Genomic DNA, 22093 nt, shown 5'->3' on the forward strand with positions numbered 1-22093 from the left:
CACAGACAGACAAATAGTGGAAAAGTCCAAGAGTAATGGGGAGAACTGCGTCACAGGACAAACACTCATACTTGCTTGATTCTTGTCATGGATGGCTTATAACAGCAGATGACTACACTTGGTTCCGCTCTTGTCGCCTAAATAAGAAAATGTCCCAACAGTGGCGTCTTCAATGGACAATTTTGTGTCTTTTCCATTTTGTAACTTGCAAACCACCTCGACTTTTGACTATCAGCATGGAGTCAGTGGAGTCTACTGCCTGTTGTCGGTGGCTCAGATTGGTGGCAACGGTAGTATAATGATGTGGAGAATGTTTCCTGGCACATCTTTAGCCCCTTGATGTGAACTGAGCTAAACACCACAGCATACTGTTGAGCGAACTGTGGTGAGTTTGTTTTCCTTAAGTGGCCTGTGCAGTCCTCTGACTTCGTCCCAGCAGAGCAACTTTGGGATATAATGGAATGGGCTGTACACAGTATGAATGTACTATTCTATCCATAGGTCTTTGTGTCAGCATTAATTTGTACAGTGCCATTGAACAAATCCACAACCCAAAGGATTCAGGCTGTTGAGGAGACTAAGGGGTTTTGATGGATGGACCTAATAACCAGCCACTGAGTATATCTTTTATGGCAAGATACTGCTTGGTTCATAGTGATCCAGAAAAGCCATGAAACTGGTTAATTGCTTAATCTAAATGTTTTCTAAATCTTAATTTTTTTTTTACTGTTTCAACTTTTATCTCTTGCCAGGTGCATCATTGGAAAGCGAAGATCATGAAGATTGTTCGGTCGGTGTTTGTGACGAAAGCCTCAACGTAAACGAGGAAGACTCTGCGGCCGCTAAGAAGAAGCGCAAACGGACAAAGGAGGGTGAGGGGTCTAATAAAAGAGGTAAGAAGACCAAAAAGTCACAAGAAGGTATCATTTTAAATGTTTTTTCCCCCTGAGCTATGAATGTTTCATGCCTTGTTGTGGTCCATTCATTAGGTTTCACATTGTTTCCCTCAGACCCTGTGGGCAATGAGAAGGATGCTGAAGTGTCAGAGGATGCGATTCCAGAAACTGAAAATGAAAGTGAGTCAGTGAAGAAGTCCTCTACAAAACGCTCAAAAAAGCCTGTGCCCAAACTGGCGAAGAGAAGATCCAAGAAAACGTCAGAGCCAAAACCCAGTACTGAAGACGTCAGCAGGATGCAGGAGAATCCAGAAGAGAACAATAATAAGTCTGTGTGTGAGGTATACACTGTTCCAACGTGATGCCAAAAAATAGTCCTGTCCTGTGACCTACTTAATGAATTTACAGCATATTGATGCAGTGACAGTGCATGTGTGGACTGACTTTACATTTCCATACATCTCAGAGACATGCTATTAGTTACTTTGATGTGTGTGTCTTCTCATTTAAGACTGTGTTTCAGGAACAAGCAGTGGTCGAGAAAACTGGTGTAGGAATAGAAGGGAAAACATTAGGTGATCAGGAGGCAGATCCTGACATGATCCTCACAGCTCAGGATGACAATTCAAACACACCTGTAAGGTAAACGATTAACCATCATGTAGAACCAAGCCTTAAGCTAGATCAATCTCCCATCGCTAGCTAAGTGTGAACATTCAATAAGGTTTTCCTGAGGCACTGACCATAGCGATCACTGAAGCTGTGGTACAGGGTTATCCTCTTTTTTTTTTTTTCTTTTTCTTTTTTTCTTTTTTCTTTTTTTTTTTTTTTTTTGCTGTTTAGGGATATGGTCCCATCAAAGTCCTCTGAGGCCCAACACCAAAGTGATGAAGAACCTCAGCCTTCATGTTCTTCACCAAACAATCCAAGTTCTTGCAGCCAGCAGAGACGGAACCTAAAGGCAAGAAAAACAAAGCCCAATGTAAGTGGGGATAAGAAAAAACGCCCTGTTGCCAAAGGCAATGTGACCAGTAAGTCTGGAGCTAAAATGGAGAGTCCACAGGAGCCTGAGCAGAACCTGGACCCCACTGCCATGTTCAAGGAAATGGTCACCCAGGAATCTGTCGAGATGGAGGCTGAGGATTCCAATGAAGAGGTGAGAGCAGCAAAACCAGCTCTTACACACTCACTTCCCAAAACTTATTTGATTGAAGACCGGGAATAGATGTTGGAAGTTCTGAGTTTTGAGCACTTTGATCCTGATTTTTCATTTACTTTATCTTTTTCAGAACCTGGTCAGTGTTTCTTCCCTGTGTGAATCAGGTATGTTTTCAATCCAGTAAAATGTTCTGTATGTTTTTCTGTGAAACTGGACTAAGAGTTTTTTCTCACCTTCAGGCCAGATGTTCCAGGAAACACCAGAGACACCCGCTCTGGAAATACCAGCCCTTTCTGATAAAGAGGTGGACACTGACATCTTTGTGGTCCAGCAGCAAACCACAGATGAAGAACCAGCATCCTCTGTGAGCCCTGCTGTCTTAACTTCCTCCACAGAACAGTCCTCCCCACCACCTCCCACATACTCCAGGAGTCTTCTTGGACCTCCGGGGGAGTGTTCTGAGGACAAACTCAGTGAAGGACTGGAGAGAGAGAATTTGTCCAGTGCTGCTATTGAAAAGTATGCACAGGGCCCGAGTGAGATGGAGATGATTAAACTTGTTGAGGTTAGAGGGATGAGTAACTTTCTCCTGTAGACTGATGTTAATCTTCATATTTTTTTCCTCGTAACTTCTCAGTGTTGACAATGAAGTAAGATAGGCAAAACAGTACTTCTATACTCAGTCATTGCCTTTTTCTGTTTTTTTTTTTTTCCACCAGAACCAAACTGATGTTTCCACGCCACTTGATTCTTCATCCGTCTTCAGTAAGGAAGGTAAAAACTTGTAATCTGGCCTACCAACTTCACCACATTGCTAATGAAAATGCACTTAGTCCATTTGTATTCACTTTGATTACTGCTCCATAGAAATGTGTTCATCTGAAGAGACTGATTCAGCTGAGAGACCAGCAGATCTGTGGAACACAGAACCTTATTGTCAAACCACTGAATGTCCTGACAAAGGTGAATTACTTACTGTTCACGCATGTACCTTGCATACCCAAACAAGAGTCTTAAAATAACTGGGACTGGCTGAAGGACAGGCAGTGGTCCATGCCAAACGCTGACCGTTGCTGTTTCTGTTGTTGAATCAGAGGAAATGAATCCTGGAGAGCCTCTTTGTCAGATCCCTGAGGGGATTGAGAGGTCAGATTCCGATCCAAATACTGCTCTGGCTGATCAGACACAGTGTGACCCTGAGACCAATCAGTCCACAGTCTCAGAGTCTCCTGTCACTCACCAGTCTGTGGATGCTGAGGAGTCTAGAGAAGAGGTGAGAGAAATGAAAAAAAACCCTTGTTTACTCATCTGCCAAAACCTATTTCAGTGAGGACTGGGGATAGATGTTAGAGTTGAGTTTTGAGCACTTTGATCCTGAATTTAATTTCTCTTCCTTCTTTCAGAACCTGATTATTGTTTCTCCCCTGTGTGAACCAGGTAGATTTTTAATCCAGTAATTTTGTCTATGTGTGTTTGAGACGTTGGGCTAAAAGTGTTTTTCTCACCTTCAGGCCAGATGTTCCAGGAAACACAAGAGACACTCGCTCTGGAAATACCAGCCTTTTCTGATAAAGAGGTGGACACTGACGTCTTTGTGGTCCAACAGCAAACCACAGATGAAGAACCAGCATCCTCTGTGAGCCCTGCTGTTGAAGGACTGGAGAGAGAGGATTTGTCCAGTGCTGCTGTTGAAAAGTATGCACAGGGCCCGAGTGAGATGGAGATGATGAAACTTGTTGAGGTTAGAGGGATGAGTAACTTTCTCCTTTAGACTGATGCTAATCTTCATCATAATTTCATCCGGTTACACTTCACTTGGATAGTCTACCCACAGAGGGTTTCCAGAGTACATGTGACAATTCATGAACATACCTAAATATTTTCAGAATAATTTAGTTGAGCTTGAACTATAGTTGGGGTTAGGGTTAGGGTCAGCCTATACTATACAATTGTTCAATAACCTAATGTATATACATGTATTCAACAAACAATTAATAAGCCATTTCGTTAATCTTGTTGAACATTCTAATGTTCAACAATATATATACGAATGGTTGAATCTCAGCTAATCTGCAACTTATTCAACATGTTGAACTGTTACACATACCCTGTAAACCCTTTATGGGCAGTCTATCCAAGTAAAGTGATACCTTTCATCCTCATAACTTCTCAGCTTTGACAGTGTAGCAAGGTAGGGGAGACAGTACTTGTGTACTCAGTCAACGCTCTTTCCGTTTGATTTTTTTCCTTGTAGAGCCAAACTGATGTTTCCACGCCATTAGAATCTTCATCCCTCTCTGGTAAGGAGGGTAAAGTTGTAATCTGGCCTACCTACTTCACCACATTGCTAATGAAAATGCAGTTAATCTGTTTGTATTCACTTTGATTACTGCTCTCTAGAATTGTGTTTGTCTCAAGAGACTGGCCTGTGGAACACAGAACCTTATTGTCAATCCACTGGATGTCTTGACCAAGGTGGGTTGCTTGCTTTTTACCCACTGCCTTGAGTACCCAAACAAGAGTCTTAAAATAACTGGGACTGGCTAATGTACTGGCAGTGGTCCATGCCAAACGCTGACCGTTGTTGTTTCTGTTGTTGAATCAGAGGAATTGAAGCCTGGAGAGCCTCTTTGTCAGATCCCTGAGGGGATTGAGAGGTCAGACTCAGATCCAAATGCTGCTCTGGCTGATCAGACGCAGTGTGACCCTGAGACGATTCAGCCTGAGTCTCTGGTCACTGTGGATCCCAAGACTGTAAGTCAAGGATGTTCTGTTGACTTGGTTGATCAGACTGAAAAAAATGACCTTGAGGTGAAGACCTCTACAGCAGTTGAAAAGCCTCAAAAACAGGCGGAAAACCTCAGCCCAACCAGGTGAGTCAATATTTTTACTGATGACTAGATAACTAGCTAACCCTTCACCAAAAGTAATCGTCAGTGTGTTTTAGTCATTCTAGCCTTCTCTTGAGAGAAGCCCACTGTCTCAGACTTTGCACTTTGAACAGTCATTATCACAGAAAACAGAAGATCGAAATCTATGAACCACTAGAGTGAAAAATTGCTGTTTTTCTTCCACATTTTTATCCCCCTTTTCATTCAGTGTGGTCATTGCCAGTTCCCATGTAGTTCTGCTCTGTTCTACGTCGCTTACACAGCCCCCTACACCAACGGGGAGGGCCCAGACTTCTTTGTGTCTCCTCTGGTATTCATGGAGTCGAGCACCGCCTTTTTTTTCCCGTTTTCTTCTTCTTTTTTTTTTTTTTTTTTTAACGTGACCATCGAGGGCTTTTTTGGGCAGGTGTAGCATGCATGGAGGTTTTGGCTATGCTCCCCAGATCTGTCCACCACTACCCCGGCTTCCCGACCATCCAGTCACTGAAAGTCACTGTTGCAGTGATGGGAGATGATTCCGTCCTCCCGCCTGCAAACGCTGCCCATCGTGTCCGTCCACGTGCATGTCAAGCCAAGCCAGAAGCGGCACCACTGGGCTCTGGTCTCGGGTCTCTGTGGCGGGGAGCTAGCATCTTTCACACCACGCCACTCAAGCGCAGTTTTTGTTCAGCTGCCATGATTTTGTGGCCCATGGTTGCGCAAGCACTTTTTCCATGATGTCTTTTTGAAAGGGGGTCAAATGTCAGGTTGAGGTCATGAATAATTCCGAGGTAGTCACAGTCCTATTTGTGTTTCAGTTCTGAGGAGTCAGCTGATGGTACCACACACTCTCCGGTGCAGTGTGTTAGTCAAGTCAGGAAGAGGAGGTATCCGAAACCCAACCTGGGCCGGCCCTCTAGGTTCAAGTTTACCCCCCTGAGAGAAAAGCCCAGTACAGGTGAAATCCTGTTTTTGTGACTAGTCCTGCTCAATGTAAATTTCTGTTTACCCCCCTTCACTTTGCGTCTAATTAAAAGTCGTCTTTCTGTAGGTGAACCTGCAGCTGCCTGTCCGGAGAAGCCCGGGTCTCTGAGTCCTGAGAGGGAAGGCTGCCGTTACTTGGAGACTTTTGGGGAGGAAAGAATTGTCCAAGATGAAGAGAAACTGGTGTCTGATGAAGACAGTCCTCTGGACCTTACTGTCCTGAGGCAAAAGACGGCCGATCCCAGTAGAGGTGGCATCTCATTTTTCCAAATTGTGTGTCATTTTACCAAGTCATTTGTCATACTGAACTAACAACTGTTTACTTACAATGCTCAGCTGTGTGTGGGGTTTTGAAATTTGACATCTCTTCTGTAGAAGACACTGCCACTTTTTCTCCTGAGAAGCCCGAACTTCACAGTCCTCAGAAACTGGATCACTGTGTCATGGAAATGGTGAAAGAAAGCTTGTGCCAAGAAAAAGTGAATCTGGTGTCGTATGGGGAAAATCCAGCTGAACTCACCCCACAAAACCTCAGTGCCAGTGACACCTTGGAGAAAGCATCAGGCTCCATTCCTCAGTATACTGATACACCTCTGACAGACAGGCCAGTAGAATGCATTGCCGATTGCATCCAATCAAATGCAGGTATGCAAATCGCTGAAAGCTTACATAGACAGTAGTAGACATAACTGGGATTCAGCTACTTGGGGCTGTTGAAACCCCCTCGTTGCTGAGGGTCACGATATTTTTTTTACCTTGCACTAACACTAGATTTGAACTTTCTGGGTATCCACTATTATGATGAGTGGTGTTTTAGTGGTGACCTGATTTAGACCAATAAACTCCAAAGCTTACAGGCAGACTCACTTATGTTTGCTTTAAACATAGATCTTGGTTATGGCCACTCATTTGCAGAGCATTGGCCTCCATTGTATTCATGCTGTCTTTCTAACCATCTTGTATAAAGCAACTATCAGCAATGACGCTTCCTCACCTGTCTCTGCGGGGGAACCCCTCTCCACGGATACTCTACGTGAATCTGGTAACGTGGAACATGAGACAGTGTCTCCCTCTGAGGACAGTAGCAGCAAGAGTTGCACGGACATGTATGTATTTGTTATTATTATTTTCACATACACATGTATGCATTTCAAACTTTAATTACTGCAGTAATTACACCATACTCAGGGCTAAAGTAATTAAATGTACTAATTATTTAATTCACAGTGGAAAGTTGGATCACGTTACTGGTTTGGTTCTTGAACAAGGAAGAAAAGCGAGGTGTACTGACGTACTTGATGCACAAATTTATGCTACAAGAATATTCTTTTGTCTTTGGTCCTGCAGTGGGCATGTTCGTGAATCCGTTGCTATGGAGACACTGCAGGTTGACCAGAGTGCTGAGCAGCAAAGGACCTTGGGATATCCTCATTCTCTGCCTATAGATGTCACTGGTCTACAAGAGAGAGCATGCACAGCAGATACATCTCAGGTTAGCAAAGATACCCATTGACATTTGCCAAAGACTCATGAACATGAAGTAAAAAGAAAGAAGGAAAAATAGTCAATCCTAGTATCTTTAGAGGATAACATGTTCTCTCTATTTACTGAACTCAGTCAAAACTAAAATGCAGTAGTGATATTGTTCTGCTGTTTTTTTTTTTTGTTTTTTTTTTTACGTGTTTCATCAGAATGTTGGTACCTATGCTGAAGAGGGAGCAACTACTGACATCACAGCTGCAACAGGTAGAGCTAGTGAAGTCCTCTTGATACTGATGTTTTAAAGCATGTCACACGCAATTAGGTGATTAACAAATCAGACACTGCTCCTAAAAGTCTCTCTTCTCCTTTCTTCTCTTCTCTGCTCTGCTCTTCTCTTCTCTTCTCTTCTCTTCTCTTCTCTTCTCTTCTCTTCTCTTCTCTTCTCTCCCCTCCCCTCCCCTCCCCTCCCCTCCCCTCCCCTCCTCTGCTTTTCTCTGCTCTTCTCCTCTCCCTAGTCTCAACAGAGGATGAGGAGCCGACCTTTATCCTGACTCTGTATGAAATTCCCCTGTCTGAGCTGAACGCTGAGGTCTCCAGTGTTGGTCCTCTCTCTCTGGAGGCCCAGTCACCCCTCCTCTTCTCAGATGAAGAGTCTCACACACAGCTCCTTGGATCAGGAGACTCCAGGTAAACATACCTCTGAGCTAACGTAAATCACAAATTTTATTTTCTCTGTCAGGTGTTGTAATGTTATTCAAAAAGCCATACCAATGGCATTGCAAAGTATTTGGCATTTGTACACCACATGAAGTCTTTCTTTGCTGTCAGAGCACCTTTCTGTATTTACTTAGGCAAAACATGAATGTTCTTTGATATGTGCAGTGGCTTATTCCTCTCTCTATTCTAGCTGTAACTCAGTCTTTATGGATGAGGAGGAGAATACAGAGAGGAGTCAGGAGGTGTCTCCTGTGCTGCCAGCAGAAACCACGGTGCCTGTTAGTGAGGAGGTGGAAAGCCAGAGTGAGATGGATTCAACATACCCTCCAAAGAGCACCTCCCAAAATGATCAGAGGTCTTCTGTTAGTTCCCCAGACAGCAAAGGGGTATTACCTACAGCAGAAACGGTGAGTAAACATTATTTTTTAAAACAGTAAACATTTTTTTTTTTTTTTATATATATACAAATATTTTTAATACAAGTATTTCATGGGTTGTTTAAATTTGGAATGGTTAGTTTTGCTTAATTACTCTCAAATATCCAAATGTTCATCAGAAGACTGAGAAATTTTCTAAATTCTGAATTTCCTACAGGAGGAAAAAGCAGTAGGTTTTCCCACATCCACTCAAGAGGAGACAAGTGGAGTGTCACAAATGAAGACAACACTTCCCAAAAGGAGAGGTTTGGGAATATTTTTAAATGCATTACCTTCACAAATATATGAACAATTCTATGAATCATCGCGATGTAATAACCTTATATGAATTTTATATGAATGTAAACCACAATGCTTTGACTGATTTTCATGTAGGTAAGCTTCAGATAAAGCCCAAATTACCTCAAAGAGATCGCTCTAATAAGGAGTCCTGCAGAGCTGCTGACCTCATTGTGGAGTCCGAGCAGCCGAACCCAGTTCAAACAGCACCGTCAACATCACAGAAATCTCCAGTAACTCCTGCGGTGAAACATCTGGCTTCTCCAAAGGATTCTTCGAGACCTGAATATACTTCGGATGTGCTGGAGACATGTGATGGAGTTTTTATGGAGGAGGGCTCTATGAGCCAGTCTGTATGCTGTGGAGAAGAACTGCTGCCCCAGCTTCAGGGCGCACCACTCACTGTGAAAAGCAGTTTGAGAAGGTAAGAGAGGAGAGTCAGGTATAGTTGGTACTGATGCACTGTGTTCTTTTGGCATCCAAAAACAGCTGATCTGTGCTGACGAAAGCATGACTGTAGAATTGCCGTGCTAGAGCAAAATGGAAAAGACAAGGTTTAAGGTGGGTTATACGGTTCAGCTATTGTGTTCCCTTTTCTCTCAGCTGTGATCCAGTCACTATTGTAGCAGAGCAGGTTGAGCAAGGATGCGAGGTGTCTCATGTGGTGCTGATAGACCCTGTGGTGCCTATCTGTGAAGAGGTGGAAAAGGAGGATGAGATGAATCAGACACATGCTGCTCTTGGTCCTCCAGGCCACCAGCAGGAGCTCTCTTCAGAAGTAAGAACATCAAGTTTTAAAGCATTAAGCAACAGAATTAATGTTTGCTTCAATGTTATAGTTTATTTATGGCTTATTCATGTTTTTTGAATTAGCAACTTTGAGGAGCCCACTAATGAAAACATTTCCTTATTAAACTACTTTTTAAATTGAATTATTTAGTATTTATTTCATATCATGAAACATTTCTTTTCATAACATTTACCTCATGTAAAGCCATGACTTTGAATGAGATTTCTCAAATGTTTCTTACAGCAGGACAAGTTGACGGATAGTTTGCGTAAATTTGTGTCAGAGGATCCGCAAACGCCTCCCAGAAGTAGAGGTTAGAAAATATCCTTCATAATTCGTAATATAAAACACTGATGAAATCTATTACAAATAAAGTCACAATTTCTTCAGTAAATCATCTCAAGACAAATATTAAAAACTATTCCCTGATTTTTTTTTTTCTTCTTTTCTTTTCTTTTTTTTGTCCTCTTACCAGATAAGGTATATATGAGTCCAAAAGTCATCCTAAGGAAATGTACAAAAGAAGAGCTCCCAAAATCTGCTTTCTGTGAACTGGAGTCCGATTCGTCAAACCCAGTTCAAGTACAAATCCAGGAGTCAAGTGAAAATCCACAAACATGTAAAGCTACCCCCAGAAGAAGAGGTTAGCAGTTATCAACATGGTTTTAAATGTTAACTTTTTATGGCGATAATCTCTTCCTTTTATGATGTGGAATCAAATATTGATGTGCTTTTTTTCTCTTTATTTTTTTGCTTTGTACAGGTAGGCTACTGGTGAAACCCAATTTATCACAAAGAGCACACAGTAAGGAAGGGCCTTCCAAACCTGCTGACTCAGACCTGCATCCTGATCAGCTAAACCCATTTCAAACACTAGCTGTAACATCCAAGCAAGCGGCTCCACCAACCTCTGTTTGTGAAGGTTTTCGTATACACAAGCAACCATCAGAACCAAAAGATCTTCCAGATCTGTCCGAGGAACTTAGTGGGTCAGAGGCCAAAGAAAACCCACAATCCGTGCTCTACGGAGGACATATCCAGCCCAGACACCAGAGCACACCACTTACTGTGAGGAGCAGTACAAAAGGGTAAGAGAGACCAACAAAAATATGACTTTAGAATGATCATGGGGAATTGAACATGAGCGTTTTGGTTTGCAGGTGTGTCTCAGCTGTGTCCTCTCCTCTTTGGTGTGATCTCTTAGCTCCATCCCAAATCCAGTGGTACCAGAGGAGACTGAGGAGAGTGGTCTGGAGGTGTCTCATATGATTCTGTCTGACCTCCTGGTGCCTGTCTGTGAGGACAGAGGGGACGAGGATGAGACGGAGCAGGAAACAGTGTCGGCAGGTTTTCCTAGCTTTGCTGGATTTGGAGCCGAGGAGTCGAATGAAAGAATTATGTTGTCACAGACAAAGAAAACACCTGCCAGAAAAAGAGGTGGGGTAATTAAAAAAAAACGTATTTGATGTTTTGGAAATCCAAAGTACAAACTATTGTGAGAATTATCATGACTAGAGTAATATGTCCCATCATCTCAGGACAAATTCTGAGGCAAATGTTGTTGCGGTTGTTTTTTCCTTCAGGTAAACAATCCAAGATGCCTGAAGCTTCTCAAAAAATGTGTAATGAAGGAGAAAAAATGGCTATCTCAGATCTGGACCCTGATCAGCTAAATCCAATTCAAACAGCCCCATCAACATCTCAGCAAGATCTGTCAATCACTCTGAGTTCAGAGCTGGCCACACAAAGGATTTCCCCACAATCAGAGGGTATCCAGCTCATACCAAACATAACCAGTCTCACAGAGAGCAGTGAAAGCTCAGAGACTGGGGTTTCTGCTGAGGGACAACTTGCTGGGTCTCTGAAGGTCTCTCATACAGTCCTCACAGACCTCCTGGTGCCTGTCTGTGATGAGCTTGGTGAGGAGCATGAAACGGATGCAACGGAGCCCTTTAAAAGCAGCTCCCAAAATGATGATGTTGCTGTTAGTCCTCCTGGCAGCCAGACGGAACTCTCATCAGAAGCAAACAGAGTGAGTCTTTTAGTTTATTTTTCCTTTTTTCTTTGTTCATGGATGACCCATTCTTTCTCTATTCATGGGCTTCGAGGATCTAAATGCTTCTCACATGTGTCTCAGGAAAGGTCAGATGATTCTCCCAGTTTCACCAAGTCTCTGCCAGTGGGGTCAGGTGAAAGTCCCTCTCTTTCACAAACAAGTTCAGAACCCTTCAGAAGAACAGGTTAGGAAATTTCCTACTTCCATAGTCTGAAATATGAAACGCTGATGTAATGCAGTTGGCGAATGATTGCAGCATAATCTCTCCAATATACAATCTGATGTCCAATGTAAAAAGCAGTTCTTTGTTTTTTCTTTTTTTTTCTTTCACAAGATCAACAAACAAAGGATCCTAAAGTAGTCTTAAAGAAGTATACTGTTGAAGAGCTCTTGAACACTGTTAACCCTGACATGAAGTTCAACCAGGCTGAGGACTTAAGTCAAAGTCCTTCAAGACCACAGACACCTCTCAGTGAGAAAGGTAAGGGCATGTCCTACAGGATACTGATCTAATCCCCTGAGTATGTAATCATGGCACAATCTCCCCTCCAAGTCATCGTAAGGCAGACACTAAATGTTGCACTTTTTTTGTCTTCTTACTAGATAAGATATATATGAGTCCAGTAGTGGTCCTGAGGAAATGTACAAAGGAGGAGCTCCCAAAATCTGCTTTTCGTGACCTGGAATCTGATCTGGCATTTCCATCCACATCTACATCAACATCCCAGAAAGTTCCAGAAAGCCCAGTCAGGAAAGACCTGGTCAGTCAAAAGCATTCTCTGAGAACTGAAGATCTCACAGACAACCTAAGAACGTCTGCTGGCTCGGATGGCACAGGCAGCTTGGAGTCTGTGCAGCTCAGTCATCAGACCACACCCCTCACTGTGAAAACCAGCTCAACAGGGTGAGACTCTAACATCTCCAGATCAGGCTGTCGTATGAAGTAATGTCATTTTTGCATAATGAAGTGTGCAGTTTCACACTTGAACACTCCAGTGTGTATATGACGGTGTTATTTGGCATTTTGTTGTTTTTAATAAAGTGACGAGGCTTGGTGGATCATCAGTTGTTTAATGTCCAACCTGGTAGATGTACATAAAACAATGGGGAATATCATGTCACAGTGGCACATAAAACATGCACTGGGACACCTATGCAGAACTGTGTAGTAAAAGTAATAAGAATGCAGATATATAGCTGGTGGATATACATAACACAGTTTGGATATTCACAGGCGAACATCGTGTCACAGTGCTAAAACATGCTAGCATAAGCCGCATGGTGAGAATGTTGGCCATACTAGGAAATGTGGACTTTGTGAAGGGTGCTACTTATTGCTGAGAAACCTATGCATGACTGGAAATAGGAGCTAGGGGCTTACACCTCAAATCTGCAGGGGCAATATCCCCATGGAGACTTGGCAAGAACTCACCCTTCAGCAAGTGGAATCGCCAGAACCTCTTTGTTACATGTTCTTTGACTATACTCTTTACCACTGGTATTTATCTGTCTAACTAGATCTGCACCACTCGTTTAAACAGTTAACAGCCTGCTGTCTTTTGAAAGGTTTGGACGGAAGCCCAGAGGGTTCCTTTCGTTGTTGAGCAGCAGCAGTATTCCTCAATCTTCTGCTGGACCAGTGAAGTTCTCCCCACGCAGACCCAGGGTGAACATCCCCCACCCAGCAGGCAAAGCTTCAGAGGCAAAGCTTCTCACAGGCTCCCCTTCTACCTCAAGCTCTTTGCCAACCCAAGCCAGAACTACTACCTCTCACCTCCCAGCATCTCTTAATGTAGACCCTGATCAGCTGAGCCCAGTTCAAACAGCCCCATCAACATCTCAGCAAGATGTTGCATTCAATCTGAGTTCAGAACTGGCCTCACAAAGGATGTCCCCACAATCAGAGGGCGTCCAGCACATACCAAACGTAACCAGTCTCACAGAGAGCAGTGAAAGCTCAGAGACTGGGTTTTCTGCTGAAGGACATCTTGCTGGGTCTCTGGAGGTCTCTCATACAGTCCTCACAGACCTCCTGGTGCCTGTCTGTGAAGAGCTTGGTGAGGAGCATGAAATGGATGCGACGGAGCCCCTGAAAAGCAGCTCTCAGAATGATGATGTCACTGCAGTGAGTCATCCTGGTAGCCAGAGGGAGTGCCCAACAGAAGCAAGCAGGGTGAGTTTTAAGTAGCCCACATTTTTCCCTTTTCCTCTCTTTACAGATAACCCATTGTGTCTCTACTCATGATTCTCGGTGGATGATGTGTGACTGAATATGATGAAGTCTCTGAGTTAAATTGTTTTTCACAATGCATGAGTAATGAACGTACGTTGAAATCTGATATTTGAAACAACTTTCAAGTGAGTTTTGTTTTTTAAGGACTTTTCTGACAGTTCAGCAGTCGTATCTAGTGACTGCTGATATTTTCTAAACCAAAACATTTTGTGCTAAGGAAAAGTCTAAAGTCCTTGTTTTTAATTCCATTCAGCGGTCGTTGGTCCTGATACTTTTACTACAGTCAATAAGTTAATCACACTTTTTTTTCTTCTCTAGCCGACAGGTTCTCCAGTCTTGTTTTCAACACATGAGAGTTCGTCCACCGAAGAAGAACCAACCCAAGTGTCTCAGCTGATCTTCAATGACATCTTCACTCTAGTTGATGATTCAGAATGATGATTATCTTGCTGCCTTAACAAAACAAATTGCACTTTTTAAAACATGTCAGTGTTTTCCAGCTGTTTTACATTGATACACTTGTTTCTTTTTTCAGTCATTACATAATTGACATTGTACCTGTAATGTTTCAGATCACCAACCAAATAGGGGTGTTTTCGAAGCATTATATCTGATTTAAGGGACATTTATGGCAGGTTTTGGTTTAACTCATTTGCTCCCATGATTGTCAACCCCCTCTTTATCTCAGAACAGTGTCAACACATGTGATCCAGAGCAGTGTAATCCTCTCTAATCATAGAATTCATCTTAAAATCCACTGTCACTGTTTGAGAGTTTATCCAGTGGTCTTACTGAAAAACAGAACAGTCTGAACAATGGCTTTTGAGATGAACTCTGAACAATTAGTTTCTTTTTTTATAATTAGGTTTTCTTTTTTTTTTTGTAGTGGTAGTAGTAGTTTTGTTTCGTTTTGTTTGGGAGAGCCCTGGATATTGTTGTGACACAGATTGGTGTAACTGTTATTGAAATGTTTACATACATATTTTGAAATGTAGGATCAGTGCTGACAATGTGGAAATGAACTGTGAAACTTGCATAATCATGAACTTGTCAAACATCTCGTAGATTCAACCATACACTTCAACTGTCTGAGCTGATCTATAGAATCACAAGCACGTTAAAACCAGTCTTGCAGTCTTGAGGGGAAAAAACCATGAACAATTGCTTTAACATGTGCAAACTTATGATGCTGTGTATTTCTTTTCAGTGTAGGATAACACTAAAATGGAGAAACTCTGTTAATGTTGTATGAAAAGTTTCGTTCAATTTGGTAACTGTTCAGTTTCATTGTGGGGGCTTGTGATTATTATTATTTCTTTAACTTCAATGCTTTTCCTCTTGTGGCTGTGAAACTCCTAACCCAAAGATTTACTGAATATGTGACCTGAAGAAGAGCCATTCTTTCAGATGTGAGGAAACTGGGGGGGGGGGGAGATGAAAAGCCCTTTGTTTTGTGCTGCTATGGAAAAAGTGCTGTCAGGACATCAGTCCTGTGTAGTGTTACATTTCAGTGGTGTTGTGATGTGCAATGACTTAATTATTTGCATCTCACTTGAGGTACCAACTTGCCTTATTTATTTAATATATTTCTGATTTAAAAAATTGCTCCACCGTATATTTTAGTGTTTTTTTTTTTTCCTGGAGAAACAAAACTTTGTGTTATGTACTGCAATTACTTTATTCCTATTTTTGTTCCTGTGTCAATACAGAATGATTCACTAAGTGTGTCCTTTGATAATTTTGAACATGGCACCAATTGTTCATTAAATCAGTGGGACATAATTTTAAGTTCTTGATAGTCCTTTATTCTGTTTAGTGTAAGAAAGTATTGAGACTGTGCATAGGGTGTGAATGACCTTTATTCAGAATAAGTGAATTACGTCTACCGGATTATCTTAAATGGAAGAACGAATAAGAATTCAATTTCTTTTGTATTTGTGCCGAAAATTACAGCTCAATTACAGAAATTGACATTACAGTTAGCTGATCTGATTACGATTCTCGACACTTACTTTGATGTATACAATGTGGTGGACACTAGGACTACGTAAGTGTGTGTAAGTCGTTTTGCTGAACCACAGTTTATAGCAAATGCATAATAAGGCTGCACGGCATTATGCTGACACACATGGATATCGCAAACTCACCAGCCCTTTATATGGAATTAACAAGAATGTAATATCGATAACTTGCAATTAGGTCACGCAAACTCCGCTACTCGGAGTTACAGGTCTGGAAACTGTCGGCCAGGCTGTCAATCAAATAAATTCTGGGCGGTTCCATGAGGTGCACATTCTATTTGCTAAATTTTAGAGGAGGAGGAGTTTTCAGCTCTACAAGTCAACTTATGCATGTATTTCCAGAGGCTACCGCAGGGATAGTTGGGTCTCTCATCTTGTGTGTTGGCTATGTTATGAAGCAAATTTTAAAGTAAACATGATTCTACAATCGCTCAGGCCATCGGTGTCTTTGTTTTGGAGCAGGAGCGTGCAAACAGCCGTCGCGAGACTCTACCATGCGGATAAAGTGGCAACGTTAGGCTCGCAACCAGATTCACAATCGTCCGTATATCAGGTAGGCCCAGTGGAAAGCCCTGGGATGTAGGATGGACAGTATCCAGAAACAGATTATCCAAACTAGGATCGTAGTAAAAGCGAACATGCCCTTGACTGTTGCATGTATCTCATACGAGCTCATTTGCAAGCCTTTGTGCGGGCGTACCCAAATATGAATGGGTAAATGTGTTGTCCACCTTACGACTTCCACGACAATGACGTTAGCAAGCTTGCTAGAGCTGTCTAACAGAGTTTCTGAAAAGTCATTGCACTGTACAAGTTGATGAAGTTAGTTTATGTGTAATCATTGTCCTTCATTTGCACCTTACATTACAGTTTACGAACGTTATGTTGATCTGTCAAACATTTTTATCATAGGAAAACTATGAGCGAATGCAGGCACTAGTCAAGGAGTTGAAGGACAGAGCAGACAAGATCAAACTCGGTAAGATTTGTTAAGTGAACGTTTATGTTACTCGTGGCACCTTTGGCGGTATTTTGTTCACTATCCTTGCACTAGGCTCTGTATGTAGTCTGCGTGTATATATTCATAACTACCTCAGTAGTGCATTGAGTTCATGTATGTTCAACATGCGTAGGAGGAGGAGAGAAAGCACGCAAATTGCACACATCCAGAGGAAAGCTCCTACCGCGGGAACGGATTGACAGACTCCTGGACCCAGGGTAAAGCGAACGCCGTTCGTGTCGTAGAATGTAGAATTTATCGTGGTTAGCTCCACAAATGTGTGGAAATATATAAGCCCCCCCCTCCCCCTTTTTTTTTTTCAAAAAGTATTTTCTTTATCAAAACTTAACTTTTTCTTCTGTCTAGCTCTCCCTTTCTGGAGTTCTCCCAGTTTGCTGCATATCAGTTATATGGTAAAGAGGAGGTGCCAGCGGGAGGTATCATCACTGGCATTGGCAGAGTCTCAGGGTAAGGTGAACTGACCCTAACTTCTCAGCTGTCCAGCTCCAGCACTTACATATTTCTTCCCTGTTTCCATAATATTCATCAGATACTGATTTCCAATGCCAGATATTACTGAGCACAATAGCACTTCTATTGTTTCTCTGATCCTGGTACAGGGTGGAGTGTGTCATAGTTGCAAATGATGCCACTGTCAAAGGAGGAACATATTACCCAGTAACAGTAAAGAAACACCTTCGCGCACAGGAAATTGCCCAACAAAATCACCTGCCGTGCATATACCTGGGTGAGGTCCTGCTTTAGTACAGAATATACTCAAATGTGGTCTGGGTTGGTTATGTCATGACACTGGCACATGGTGTTGCTCTTTGGTTATGACAACCCTGGTCTCGTTTCCTGTAGTGGACTCTGGAGGGGCCAATTTACCCAGGCAGGCTGATGTGTTCCCTGATAGGGATCACTTTGGACGCATCTTCTATAACCAGGCACGCCTGTCCTCTGAGGGCATAGCACAGGTAACGGTTATTCTGATATTGAAAGGCCAGAAATTTCTGTAAGTGTTGAGTGTTGTAGTTTCAAATAACATATTGAATAATGTATATGGCTAATGTTTTTTGTTTTTGTTTTTTTTAAAGCAGAATTGTAGTCAAACAAGACAGGCACTTGCCGTGCACTCTTAGCATGGTTAATGAATTGTTTTTCCTTCATCTTGACGTGGAACTGAGGGGAAAAAAATATTAAGGGTGATTAAGTTGTAGCCTAATTTTGTTTGTTCTTTTAACTCTGGACAGCAGAGACCTCTTGCTATATAGGGCATATTGAGGAAATTTTATCATCAGACTTTGGGAGACAGCATTAAAGGAGACTCAAAACTGTGAATGCAGTGTTAAGTTTAATGGCAATAACTCCCCATGTCAGTTTTTATGATTAGGGTTCTTTTTCCCACCATGGTTTTGTTGCAGATTGCAGTTGTAATGGGCTCCTGTACAGCAGGGGGCGCCTACGTGCCGGCCATGGCAGATGAAAGCATCATTGTGCGCAAACAAGGGACCATTTTTCTGGGAGGACCACCACTGGTATGTTCAAACAGCCCTCAAATCAACCTTGCAAAAAAAGCTGCTTTGGCAAACTGAGGAAACCCATCCCTGTGTAAACGTGCATGAGTTGAAACTCCTTTGTGTATTTCAGGTGAAAGCTGCGACAGGTGAGGAGGTGTCGGCTGAAGACCTTGGAGGGGCTGACCTTCACTGCAGGTTTGATACATGAGTTGGTATGTTCTGAATGTGCATTCTGTAAGTGTTTATAAGACTAAAAACAAACTGAATGTGGTTCTTTTTTCCTGCAGGAAGTCAGGGGTAACAGACCACTATGCATTAGATGACAGCCACTCTCTCCATTTGGCCAGGAAAGCTGTGCGCAGCCTAAACTACAGAAAGAAAGTGGATGTAAGGATGAGCTGAATAAGCGTTTTCTCTTTCGGAAGTACCTGCTTTTTTTTTTTACACACTTCCAGTGTGCCTGAATACACATGCCAATTAGTATATGCTAGTTGTAAGTATCACGTAGTTCTGACTAAGGATTCACTAGTGTGATTTTTAATCAGAAAGCCTGTAAAGGGCAGTTGTCTGAAGCCTTGCATATTCTGACTTGGTAATAAATGTAGTTAATGCAATTAACCACAGTGTGGATTAAGGCATATTAGTCTGTTGATGACAGAACATCCATGTCTTTTTTGTGTGTGTGTGTGTATTGTTAGCAGTTTTTCAGAAATGTGAAATGTTGTTCTTTCACATGAGTGGTAAAATTCACTTTTATTTTTGTTGTAATGACTCTGTCCAGGTCACCGTGGAGCCCCCAGAGGCCCCCCTGTTTCCAGCTGATGAGTTGTATGGCATTGTGGGAGAGAACCTCAAACGCAACTTTGACATCAGAGAGGTCTGTACACCTGCCATACATGTTTAAAATGTTTTTTTTTATTATTTTGGCTGCCTCAGCTGTGGTTTCTAGTTGTTTGTCATATACATATATCAACAAACAATATAAATCTATCAGTTGCAAGTTTGATTGGGTTTATCTTTCATATGCAGATGTAATTTAAGTTAGTGGTTGATTTTGATTAATTGCAGGTCATTGCCCGAATTGTTGATGGGAGTAAATTTGATGAATTCAAGGCCTTTTATGGAGACACACTTGTCACAGGTGCATGCGTTCAGTAATTTCAATCTTTCCTTATTTTCAAACTTAATCACAAACAAGCTCTTAAAACACTCTTTCTCTGCCTTGATCCTGAACATCTGTGTTTGGTTGTGTTTGTCTTCGTCCTGTAGGTTTCTCACGGATATTTGGTTATCCTGTCGGAATCATTGGTAACAATGGGGTCTTGTTCTCGGAGTCGGCGAAGAAGGTGAATGTTGAGCTAACGAGTTAGCCTGTTACCTACAGTTAATTTACACTCTGCAGATGTTTTGTTTTACTCTTCGACTATAGTCTTTCTGATGCTTGACATTTAATTCTTATTTTTCTTAATAGGGGACTCATTTCATTGAGCTGTGCTGTCAGAGAAACATTCCACTAATCTTTCTCCAAAATATAACAGGTAAATCATACATGCACTTTATTACCTCACTGCACCCTAGCAGTCTTTCTTCTCAGTTACCTCACCGTTTATCAAAATGTCCAAACTTTAAAACTGTCAGTATAACACTCTTCTCCTGTGTGATCTCTTCTGTCTTTTTTTCCAGGGTTTATGGTAGGGAGAGAGTATGAGGCCGGCGGTATCGCCAAGGATGGTGCCAAGATGGTCACGGCAGTGGCCTGTGCCAACGTGCCCAAGATAACTGTGATCATCGGAGGCTCGTACGGGGCGGGCAACTACGGCATGTGTGGCAGAGCGTACAGGTAACTCCACTGCCCCTGTCTGTACATGACAGTGATGACCTGTGTGTGTGTGTGTGAAATAAGATAAGACTTTATTGATCCCAAGGTAGGGAAATTTGGGAAATAGTGGGGGGGGGGGGTTGGGGTCTAGTTTGATTCCTTCATCCATACATGCTTCTCCCCCCATGGAAGGTGTGTTTGAATACGTAGCACGCACGGACTGTCCCGTTTTATGTATGTATTTATTTATTTATTTTTATGCCCTCTCCATCTAAAGCCCAAGGTTCCTGTACATGTGGCCAAACTCTCGTATCTCAGTAATGGGAGGAGAGCAGGCTGCCACTGTGCTGGCCACCATCACTAAAGACCAGAGAGCTCGCGAGGGCAAAGAGGTAAAGACCTGTTCCACAGCAGAAATCACAGTCCTCAATCACTTCTCTCAGGACACATGTGTTGGGATATATTTACACACTGCAAGAAAATAGAGAGTTGGGTTGAGGTAAACTCATTCTTTACTCTCATTCTCACTAGTCAGAAGTCACTCAGTTTAAAAATCTTGATGTGAAATAAGCAGTGATACACAAGAATGGAACTGAATGTTAGAAAAGAACTGAATGTCAGTTCATTGCATTAACTGAGTGCATTGACCTCATCTCTAGTAAGGAAAAGACTGATTCATACTGTCAGGCTTACTGACAGTATAAAACAGAGTATTCCTTTTTTCTGGTCTGGTGTATTTTATTTCCCTAATAGAGTTATATACATGAGAAACATTGATCCAAAATGGCTTATTGTTCAGTTCACAGCAGAGCAGGAGGCTGCCATGAAGGAACCCATCATTAAACGGTTTGAGGAAGAGGGAAGTCCTTACTATTCAAGTGCCAGGTAAACCCTCACCTCTGTAACAGAATATACACCAGGTAAACTCTGCTCTATAACAGAATATTCACCAGGTAAAGTCTCCCCTATAATAGAATATTCACCAGGTGAAGTCTCCCCTATAACAGAATATTCACCAGGTAAACTCTCACCTATATGAGAATTTTCACCAGGTGTCCCTTTCCCCTGTAAGTTTTTCAAAGGTTAGGCCGGCAGCCATGTAGAAGCACATCTAATTGAACTAACCAAGCTCTAGTTAGGCTTTGAGTAGTAGTTTATGAATGTTGAATGAGAGCTGAAACAAAATCCTACAAGAGCACAGCCCTAAAAAAGCATGGCCCCGGACTTTGGACATGCCTTTCTATCACCTAATTTAATACAAGCACTAAAAGACTGTATTGTACTGCTATACTCTTTGTCTGTATGAATATATATACACACCACATGCCATGTCTCTAGTACTGTAAATACAGTGTGAAATAAATGTCTCTCTCCGCTGACACAGGCTGTGGGACGACGGGATCATTGACCCTGCTGACACACGTCTGGTACTGGGCCTGAGTCTCAGTGCTGCTCTCAACGCCCCCACACAGAAGACTCGCTTTGGTGTCTTCAGGATGTGAGGATGTCACCACCTGTGCTGCCTTTACTTAGATTTAGACATCTGAGGTGGAATGTGTGTGTGGTTTTTTTTCTTGTTTGTTTGTTTTGTTTTCTTTTGAGAAAGGAACTTCATAAACCATGGTCAGGTGCTTAGTACTTTTTCCATTAACAATAAAAGGACCTTGTGAGTCTGACAGTTTTGCCGTCTGCTTTACATTTATATATACCATTAATTGTAGGGTTATTACCAAACCACTCTCTCATTATCTAAGCCACTTATTCCAATCAGGGTCACGTGGGGGTGCTCATAGGGCAAAAGGTGTCTTCAGGATGGGAAACACCCTGGAC

General features: G+C 42.2%; 1 protein-coding gene across 2 annotated transcripts; it reads left to right on the top strand.

Moving 5' to 3' along the window:
- Positions 1-16270: 16270 nt before the first annotated feature.
- mccc2 (methylcrotonyl-CoA carboxylase subunit 2) lies at positions 16271-21933 on the top strand. Of its 2 annotated transcripts, XM_030774240.1 has the most exons (17): positions 16271-16477; positions 16837-16903; positions 17058-17142; positions 17291-17392; positions 17545-17672; positions 17789-17901; positions 18349-18462; positions 18575-18639; positions 18732-18831; positions 19226-19321; positions 19513-19585; positions 19714-19790; positions 19916-19982; positions 20128-20284; positions 20541-20655; positions 21063-21148; positions 21648-21933. In XM_030774240.1, exons 1-17 carry the CDS (start codon positions 16340-16342, stop codon positions 21763-21765), a joined length of 1701 nt encoding a protein of 566 aa, XP_030630100.1. In that variant the 5' UTR covers positions 16271-16339; the 3' UTR covers positions 21766-21933. The 2 variants fall into 2 exon arrangements, with proteins under 2 accessions (XP_030630100.1, XP_030630109.1); XM_030774249.1 differs by lacking the exon at positions 18349-18462.
- The last annotated feature ends 160 nt before the right edge of the window (positions 21934-22093 follow it).

Source organism: Chanos chanos, chromosome 1, assembly GCF_902362185.1.
Source record: "Chanos chanos chromosome 1, fChaCha1.1, whole genome shotgun sequence".
Lineage (NCBI taxonomy): Eukaryota > Metazoa > Chordata > Actinopteri > Gonorynchiformes > Chanidae > Chanos > Chanos chanos.

Coding starts and splice junctions, on each gene's coding strand:
- mccc2 (XM_030774240.1), top strand. CDS start 16,340: ATGATTCTACAATCGCTCAGGCCATCGGTGTCTTTGTTTTGGAGCAGG. Junction 18,640..18,731: donor GGGGCTGACCTTCACTGCAG/GTTTGATACATG, acceptor TTTTTCCTGCAG/GAAGTCAGGGGTAACAGACC. Junction 20,285..20,540: donor ATGTGTGGCAGAGCGTACAG/GTAACTCCACTG, acceptor CTCCATCTAAAG/CCCAAGGTTCCTGTACATGT.